The sequence below is a fragment of the Morus notabilis genome, unplaced genomic scaffold (assembly GCF_000414095.1).
Source record: "Morus notabilis unplaced genomic scaffold, ASM41409v2 Scaffold1061, whole genome shotgun sequence".
Classification (NCBI taxonomy): domain Eukaryota; kingdom Viridiplantae; phylum Streptophyta; class Magnoliopsida; order Rosales; family Moraceae; genus Morus; species Morus notabilis.
The window spans coordinates 45,582-56,138 of record NW_010363282.1 but is presented as its reverse complement, the minus strand read 5'-3'; the positions used below and the strand labels follow the sequence as shown (position 1 = coordinate 56,138).

Genomic DNA, 10,557 nt, shown 5'->3' with positions numbered 1-10,557 from the left:
AAAGTAGAGAAAGTTAATTAACTAAAACTCACTACATCAATATAAAATGAAGAAAAATAGTTTCAAATGAAAGCAAAAAAGGTGGCAAGAGCACGAGAGCTCAATTACAGATTATAACCAGTGATTTAAATAAGCCAGGATTACTAATTTCCCCTCAATTGTAAGTCTGACAGTAATTGCTGCAGGACTAGTGATTTAAATAAGCCAGGATTACTAATTTCCCCTCAATTGTAAGTCTGACAGTAATTGCTGCAGGAATACTATAGCAAAAATTACACCTGTTAACCGAAACTTAGTTTTGCTGCATAAAATTCTTCCGAATTATTATGATTAAAAATTCTTTAAACCATTTTCAGTATATTCCTATGTGAATCTAGTTATCAAAATGCAATTTTCAACACCGGTTTCACTAGGTTATACAAGATGAGCAATATATTCCTATACCATTCACAAATCAATAAGCTCAAACAAGAGTATTAAACTTGCATAATTCATGTTAGATCCAACTAAAATTAACCTTTCCAGTATTAATCTTAATCTAGTATCTTATAATTAATGGCCAGTCAAAAATAGAGATAAGCATTAACACACATTGATGAACAGGAATAAGAGTCAATAAACATTCCATAAGCAAACTATCTTTCTTACAACCTTGGTTCTATTAGCAGACCTAACTAAAACAAATTAGTTCATAACTGAATTTATAAAAACCAAATTCTCAATATATTTCATTATTCAATGCAGATCACAATTCAAAAGAAGCAAAAGAATTTGAAGACAACAGATAGAGAAAAGAAATTTCAGCTGATTTAGAGCTTGAATCCCTTGATTCCTCCTCTTTCTCCGGGTAGCCTTCAAGCAGCTCTCTGCTTCTCTTCTTCTCTGGTACTTTCCTCCTTCTATTTCCCTTTCTGGTTCTTGCTTTTTTTCGGTTCTCTCGTCTGGTTCTTGCCTCCCTCTTTCTGTCCGGATCTTTTTCTCTTTTTTTCTTAATTTGGCTTGAAAAAGCCTTATTTCCTCTCTTCTTTTCTTTGGTTTTGGGCTCTATGCAGAGCTCTCTGGGTTGGGAGCTTCCAACCCTTTTTCTCTGGGTACCCCGCCTCTTTCTTCCTCTTAGCGGCGCTTTTCTTAAGGCTGTCATGTACTCTTCTCTAGGGCACCAAAAAAGGACGCCGAGGTTTCACTTTGTGAGTGGTTTGGGCAGCGATGACATGTGCACAGCATTCTTCCTTATGTACTTTCATATTTTTCCTCACAATGACATGTGCTGATGTCATCCACAAACCTGACAGCTGCTAATTTTGCTGTAACAGAATGCTGCAGCATTTTCTTCAAAATTCCTGCAATTCACACCAACATACCATAGAACACAACTCAGCCCTTTTTTTATTCAATTTTCTTCCAAATCACCTCAGAAGTAGCACATAAACAGATCTTAGCATGACAGATCACAAAACCCAGAAATTGAAGATAAAAACATAGAAAAACAAGCAAACTTACCTTCGGCTGAGCAAACTTTAAGCTTAAAGATGCCTAAGATAACTCTAATTTCTAGAGTCATCAAGCAACAAAGGTGGGCTTGGCTCAACTTATTTGCAATCTCTGGAAATGAAATCTTTAAATAAAAGAAGAAACTGAAAATCCTTCACAAAAAAAAATAACAAGAAATTGTGGTTGTAGGCATAGCCCAGCGGTAATTCCACACTTGACTCAACCATAGGTGATGAGTTTGAAGTAAATGATGTCATATGTCCACACCTTTTTTATGACAGAAGCATCAAGTTTCCTCAAATTTGGAAAAGAACCTTCATGGGACATTGGAACTGATTAACTCCTCTCCAATTCAAACGTAGCGGAAGAAACATTTTACTTCACGATTTCCTAAATAGCTATCAAAATGTTTTCAACCAGGCAGGGAAACAAACCCTTCACAGGAGATAAACACAGGCATGTCTCATAAAATAGATGGGAATCTCCACCTTTTTATATACTTTTGAATACTGCTAATTCAGACAAATTGCAAACAGAAGAATATAAACTCAAACTAATATCGAAAGTACAACACATTGAGATGAAGTAGCTGACAAGAGACCATACCTTCAGCCACAAAAGCAGAAAGTTAAAATTTATCATCCGGTATAAACCCCCTTTGCAGCATTTCATCATGGAAACGAAATGCTTCCTTCAAGTTGTCCTGGGATACATGTCCATTTATCAATGATGTATAAGTAGATCTATCAGGATTTACACCTCTTTTAATCATCCTCCGAAGTACTAGCTCGGCCTCTTGCATTCTACCCTGTTTAGAGAACCCATTTAGAATTACATTGTAAGTAATAACATCCGGCACCAACCCTCGATCTTCCATGTTACTAATGCAAACAAAAGCTTTGTCCAGATTATCTTCTCCAATAAATCCGTTGATCAAAGTGTTGTATGTAATGCTGTCAGGAACAACTCCTCGAGAAATCATTTTGCCCAAGAATTCATCTGCCTTTGCAGCATCGCCAGATCGGCAGTAACCCTTTATGACCGTGTTACAAGTCACAAGAGTAGGATTTATGCCACCTTCCACCATCTGGTCCCACAATCTGAATGCCTCGGATACATGTCCCATGCTACAGCACCCATTTATTAGAATGCAATATGAAACGTGATTAGGAAATATATTTCTAGAGATCATATCTCCCCATAACTCCTTAGCTTTCTCTATTTCACCTGCTTTGCAAAACCCATCAATCAACGTATTGTATGTCACAACATCAGGCTTGAGATTTCTTTCAATCATTGTCCGGAATAAATCGAGTGCTCTACTCATCTTCCCATTCTTACAATATCCGTGAATGAGTGGTGAAAGTATAAAAATCAGGAACAACACCCCTTTCCACCATCTCATTAAACAGCATGTCTGCATCAGCAAGCATCATGTCTCTACACAATCCATTCATAATACTGTTGTATGTAACCACATCCACAACACAACCTTGCTCTAGCATTTCATCCCTCATCTTTAATGCCTCTGACATCATACCCTTTTTACAATATCCATCTATAAGGATGGTATAGACCACATTGTCTGGAACCAATCCTTCCCTTTTCAGACTTTTAAAATACCTAAAGCCCGGTCAACATGTCCATTCCTTGCGAACATGCCAATCAGCGCACTAAAGCTAATCAGATCATGATAAACACCTCTACTTGACATTTCACGGAAAATCGCCTCAGCCTCTACAATATTATTTGTTCTACAACTCTCAGAAAGCAATGCATTGTATGTAGTAGTATCAGGATTCAACCCAAGCCACAACATCTCATCCAAGACTTCCTTTGCTCTTGCGCAATTTCCTGCCTTACACAATCCATTTATTATAGTATTGTAAGTAAACAGTCCAGGTCTTAGCCCCTTACACGACATTAAGTTTACTAAACGAAAAGCTTCTTCCAAAAGCCCTTGGCGACAATAGGCATTGATCAATGTATTGTAGGTCACGATATCCGGAAAAATTCCTTTCTCTTCCATGTCCGATAAGAACAACTTGACACGATCGACTTTGCCATCTTTACACAGCGCATTGACCATGATGTTAAGTGTATAAACATTCAAATCAATCCCACTTCTAACAACTTCCCAATATACTTCCCAAGCCAAATCAACCCACCCAACCTTCACAAGCCCTCCAAGAAGACTATTACAAGCATTTATCGAAACACTAAATCCTTTGCTTCTCAACATTTGAAACACCTCAGACCCTTCTCTTAACTTCTTAGCTTGCACATAAGTCCTAACCAACAAATCAAACACCAAAGTGTTCGAGCCACAACCGCTATGATACGTTGAGACCAAAGACTCAACAACATCGAATCTCGAAATGCCACTCCTCCTCACCATTCTAAGTACCAAAACTTGTGCTTCTGATAACCTCCGACCACGCACCAAAACATGAATCATCACACTCAAGGACTGTGAAGAATGCCTAATGTGCGGACAATTCAACAAAATTAAATCAACAAACTTCACACTCAGTTGCAAATTTTCACAGCAGCTAAGAACCTCGACTACAACTAATGGGTTTATTCGATATATATAGTTATGCACGGAGATCAGGTTACCTTGCTTTAAACCCAGTAAGATTTTCTCAGAAAGGAAAGAATCGGATATAGAATCTGATGAAACTGGTTCCTTGTTGGGGCATCTGTAGGCTTCTTGAATTTGAAGAGTTCCAAGACAACCACTTCCAGCACTAAACGAAGCTGAGAAAAGATAATTTTAGAATAATGCATACAAAAGTTAACCGTAAAAAGTAATAAAACTCAATAGAGAAAACTAGCACATATATTTTATAGCCACAATAATAACATTAAAAGCTGATTTCTCATACAAAGACAAGCGAAATTTCAGTCACACAGACGGCATCTTTTCCCGCCCAAAACAGGAACAAGCCACCGAAGTTAAATAACAAAAAGATCACTACAAGACCTAAAATTTTTCTGCCTAACTAATTTCACCATAATAATTTGAGAGCATAAAAAAGGCAAATAAATGCAATTTACTAAGTTCTAACCACTTGATGAAGCCTTTTGATTAGTTTTATTAGACGAAAATTCAATTTTCAGAAATTGTTGAATCAGGATTGAAGTTTACCTTAACTATGATCTTATGAAACTAACATGTGTGTTAAAACAGAGTTTCTCCCTCCAGAAAGTACCAAGTAATATGCATGAAAACAGAGAGAATCGCTCATATTTCAGATTCGAGTTGATTTTATTGCCAAATTTTTACTGAAATTGAGTACCAAGAAGCCGTAAATGAATGCTGGAGCACCTACCTGATGCTGCTGCCAGTGGAATTAGGCGCTTGAAGCCGAAAGTAGAGGTACGAAAGGTGAGAAATGGTGAAGAAAGTTGAAAGATTTTGTGAAGGTTTGAAGGTGGAAAAAAGTGATTAGGAGAGGGAATTAGAGATAATCTGAGTACAAAAAGAGATGACGTTGCCATTAAAATTGCTGGGTTTTTTTAGGAGAAGAAGAAGAGACGACCCCGAAAACTCAGAGTTCTAAAGTTGTGAGAGTTCTGAGGATGGGCTTTTGAGAAAGTTCCCTTTTTGCGGCCATTGTTTCTGCTTCTTAGTGAGAATGGGTGTTAAGATGATGGAAGGGTTTGGGTTTAGAGAGTTTCTTCCAAGTTCCGTTTGAAATTCGGCGAACAAAGCAAAGAGGTTATGGTGAACAACGATACAAAAACATAAAAAAATAAAATAAAATAATTTTGGTGCCGTAAAATATATTAAACATGTTCTTAGTATTTTTTTTTTTAGACAAAGTCTCTAGTTAGACACTTAAAAATACTTTATCAGAATGGTATTTGTACATTTTTGTTGAAGTATGTATATTTATATGTGATTCGTATATATATTTATATGTAAAGATGTATATATTAAGTTATAAGAAACGATAATGTATATTAATTCTCGAAATATGTATATTTTATAGTAATTAAGCGAATATATATCATAAAAATATATATATTGGCTGATTTGTTGTATTTCATGTTAATGAACGTAAGCGATAATGTATATTAATTATAGAAACATATATTTTTTATAGCAATAAGTGAACAAGGCTGGAATATGAATACAGTCCCCATCAGAACTAAAGCTTTATAACAAATCAAATTTTGTAGAATTACATTGCTTAATTTTCAAACGAAATCCCCAACATGCCCTTACATATATATTGTGTTATAGTGAACACCGTATTGAGGGCTGTTAATTTTTAAAGGTTGTTTTGGCAATCCAAATAACTATTGATTTATTAATTAAAATCATTTGACTTTTGATGTCTTATAAGGACTGATCAAATAAAATAAGAAACACTGTCAAAAAGTCTCCCGCTAGCACAGTGGGGCGCCGAGTGACAAGGATGGGTCAAAACGAATTCACTATTTCTACATCTTTTGCATCCTAAAATCAATGCATGATTTTTAAGAAATGATGCGACAGGCGGCATCATGTTTTGATGAGTATTCCGTTTTTTATGATTTTCTCTATTTATGGTCGTTTTTATTTTATTATATTTTTTTAAAGACACAAAATAAAGAAAATCATAAAAAAAAGAATATTCATCAAAAAATGGTGCCGGTTGTTGCATTAATTCCTAAAATTCAGATATTAATTTTAGAAGGCAGGAAAAAGAAACAAAATGTAAAGCTTTTACCCATCTCGGGCCCTAAACTGGCCCTTGGACGCCTCACTACGCAGGCCGAGGGCTTTTTTACCATGTTTTACTTTTTTTATCATTTTTTGAGGCCATTTTTTTCTAGCATGCCTAGAAAAATATAAGGATCGTGTCTGTAAAATTTTATTATTTTTTTACGTCATTTTTATTTTATTATATTTTTTAAGGACAAAAAATAAAGAAACTCATAAAAAATAGAATATTCATCAAAAAATGGTGCCGGTTGTTGCATTAATTCATAAAATTCATATATTAATTTTAGAAGGCAAAAAAAAGAAAAAAAATGTAAAGTTTTTACCCATCCCGGGCCCTGAACTTAGAGATGCAATAACGGACCGGCCCGTTCTTCTTAGGCCCACGTGGGCCAGGATGGGCCGTGCCATGGGTCTTGTGGGCTGGCCCATATTGGCCCATCATGGATTTAGATGTGCTAGCCCATTCAAGGCCCATCTTGGCCCATCATGGGTTTAGATGGGCCAGCCTATCTATGTATGTAATTTTTAATTTTTTTAATTTTTTTAATTTTTTTAATTTTTAAACAAGTTAACAAAAATAAATGTTTGAATAGTCAATGGGAATATGGAAAGATATATTTTATTTACGATTGCCTCATTAAAAACCTTTCCAAGGAAAACCGAGTGGGACAAAACCTTAGTAAGAAAAAAAGAGTACAATCAGAATAATTATATATAAGATGTTCACAAAATTACCAAAACAAAGAAAAAAACATAAAAAACATAAAAAAAAATAGATATTGTTCGTAATTACAATGTATTACTCCCAGTTGGAGTATCAGAAATGTCTAAATTTTCAAAATCATCAACCCAATCATCTTGAACTTGTTGGCTTCTTCTGCGAGCATCCTCCCAATCTTCGACGCACATTACTGCCTCCAGAATATCGTCACTCAAGCGTGCATGCCGTTCATCAAGTACTCTACCACTGCAACTAAATACTTGTTCACTTGCAACTGTGGACACTGGTATGGTTAGTATATCACGTGCCATTCTAGAGAGCACAAGAAAAGTTCTTGACTGTGATCTCCAAAATGACAAAATATCAAACTTATTGAAATCATGACCACCACCTTGCTCATTGAAAATGAATGCCGCAAAATTTGTTTTCAGATAGTTTTCCAATTCACTACGTGCCGAAGATGTGGATGACGCACCACTGACCAAATCCGGTGTAGCTAATCATACTTTCCCATAAATTGGGCAGCTCAACCTAAAGGCTGACTAAATGGATTCATTTCTACATAATTTTATTTCTGGAGCCATAAACCGACGGTGGTTTATTTTAAACGACGTCATTTAGTAATTACTATTGGTAAATTAGGCAGTTTAACCAAAAAGCCTGGATTCATTTCTACATAATTTTGTTTCTGGAGCCATAAACCGATGGTGGTTTATTTTAAACGACGTCATTTACTAATTGTTGTTGGTAAATTGGGCAGCTTAACGAAAAAGCCTGGATTCATTTCTACATAATTTTATTTCTGGAGCCATAAACCAACGGTGGTTTATTTTAAACAACGTCGTTTAATAATTGTTGTTGGTAAATTGGGCAGCTTAACAAAAAAGGCTGGAATCATTTCTACATAATTTTGTTTCAGGAGTCATAAACCAACGATGGTTTATTTTTTAGGCCATTTCTAGTGGTAAGATATATATTACTTGAACATGTACACACGTAAAGGATCCGTTTGGTTCACGCGTTTAAGTTCGTGATTTTATTTCATATTTAAATTTTTTGTGAGAGAACTATTGATAGAGTTTTTTTTATTCATTCTTTATGAGAGAAAAATACTGTAGCAGACTCAGAATCACGCCACTTAGATATTTCTTTTTTTAACTTTTCTCTTTCTTTTCTAAATTTTTTTTTTTTTTTTTACAAATGCTACTATACTTAGATATTTCTTTTTGATGGTGCTCTAAAACTTATTTATTCTTTCATTTTTAATTCTTTTCTGAACCTATTTTTTATTTTATTCCTATTTTTTTCTGGATTCATTTCTACATAATTTTGTTTCTGGAGCCATAAACCGACGGTGGTTTATTTTAAACGACGTCGTTTAATAATTGCTGTTGCTAAATTGCGCAGCTTAACCAAAAAGGCTGGAATCATTTCTACATAATTTTGTTTCTGGAGCCATAAACCGACGGTGGTTTATTTTAAACGACGTCGTTTAATAATTGCTGTTGCAAATTGGGCAACTTAACGAAAAAGGCTGGAATCATTTCTACATAATTTTGTTTCTGGAGCCATAAACCGACGGTGATTTATTTTTTAGGCCATTTTTTTTAGCACGCCTAGAAAAATGTAAGGATCGTGTCTGTAAAATTTTATTATTTTTGGACTTTGTTTTTATTTTATTATATTTTTTATAGATGAAAAATAAAAAAAATCATAAAAAATAGAATATTCATCAAAAAGTCTCTCGCTAGCGCAGTGGGGCGCCGAGTGGCAAGGATGGGTCAAAACGAATTCACTATTTCTACATCTTTTGTGTCCTAAAATCAATGCATGATTTTTAAGAAATTATGAGACATGCGGCATCATGTTTTGATGAATATTCCATTTTTTATGATTTTTTCTATTTTTCGTCTTTGAAAAATCAAATAAAATAGGAAACGACGTCAAAACTATCTGAAATTCTGCAGACACGCTCAGTACCTTATTCTGCATATGCTTGTAAAAAATGGCCTCAAACTGTGAAAAGAGAAAACGCTGTGAAGTTTGGTTTGATTTACATGAGTTGCTCAAGACAAACAGAATTCTAAGAGGATTGGAAATGAAACTAGTTGAATACCACAGAAAAACACAAAAAGCAATAATTGTTGAATAATTTACAGAATTATTCAACGGAAGATGAATTACTATAAAGATTATATTTTCAAAATTATTCAATAAACTTGCACTATTTATATGTCATGTTCATAAATATTGAATACCCCACCTTGAACTGCACATCCCAAGACGCACTGTGAAGCTTTTTTAGGAGCTCTTCTACTTTTTCAACATTTGCCATTTTGGTTGCCATGCTTACCTGTTAGATTGTTCTTGTCATGCCTATTGCAAAAAATTAGTTTTACCATATAAACATCAGAATTTGATTCTCAACATATTAACTAGTAAAGAAATTCCATTCCTTTAAATATTACAACATTATTATCATCACCATTACCATATTCACTACAAAAAGAAGTTGATAATCAACTTCTATAAACTCTACAACAAGCAAAAACCTCAAAAAAAAAAGTTAAGAAATTGTACGTGATTGACTAAGAAGAGCTCACCAACCGATCCAGAGCCTCCCGAGCCAGGGCCAATTCGGGCTCGATCCTCAACGCGTCTTCGTACGCCTTCCTGACCTCGGCCTCCATCTTCTTCGCCTCATAGCATTCTCCGAGCAAGTAAAAAGCCCTAGCGTTCTCCGAACTAAGCTCCACCGCCCGATCCAAGTCCTTGATCGCCGATTCGACCTTCCCGCGGCGGCCCATCGTCATCTTCAGCTCGGCTCTCTTGAAGAATGCATCGCCGAGCTTGATGTGGGGCTGAAACCCAGCACCGACGGGGAAGAATTTACGGAAAATAGAGGGGTATTGGCGGATGAACTCGATGGGGCGAGTGGGTATCATGAGGGAGGCTCTGTTGTCGGCGATGATGGAGATGGGGAGGGACTTGGAGGGCTCTAATTTGATGAGGTTCTTGGTGTTGATTAGGGGAAGGAAGCACTCATTTCAATCTGACGGCCTACAATTACTGAGCGGACTGATCAGGCAGATTTGATATGCCGGAACTCGTCGGCGCCGATCTGGCTGCAGAGGAGGTCATCAGAGCTCGAGGAAGGTTGAGGGAGGTCGAGAGAAAATAAGGTTTAGGAGTGCTCGCTCGTGCATTTGAGAAAGGGAGAGATTTTTGAGAAACAAATCTACACCGTTTAATTCCAATCCAACGGCCACAATTGCCTGAGCGGATCAGTCAGGCACTTTATAAGTACCGGACTAAAGACCATTCCTTTTTTTTATACTATTAAAACAACATCTCCACATTTTTTAAAATATCTTTTTAGTATCTTAAAGTTAATTTTAAAATGTAAATCTTTATTTAATTAATCAAAAATTAATAAATCTAAAAAAATTATGGACTTTTTTATTTTGTTATTTTCTCATAAACATTTTAATGTTAATTTTTTTAAATATTAATTTCTATTTAATTAATAAGAATGGTAGTTTGAATATTACATATCTTAAAAACTAACTTCAGGATACTCAGAAGATGTTTTTAAAAGGTCAATGTACTATTTTAATATTATAAAAAA

The 10,557-nt window shown here is 35.4% G+C and overlaps 1 protein-coding gene across 1 annotated transcript; it reads right to left on the bottom strand.

The window, feature by feature from the left end:
- Positions 1-829: 829 nt before the first annotated feature.
- Positions 830-5,194, bottom strand: LOC21388137 (pentatricopeptide repeat-containing protein At5g01110). Its single transcript, XM_024169329.1, is given in 5 exon segments — positions 830-1,340; positions 2,098-2,849; positions 2,851-3,115; positions 3,118-4,251; positions 4,827-5,194. Coding segments are annotated over 4 exon segments (2,298 nt in total). The 5' UTR covers positions 4,996-5,194; the 3' UTR covers positions 830-1,340; positions 2,098-2,119.
- Between the last annotated feature and the right edge of the window lie 5,363 nt (positions 5,195-10,557).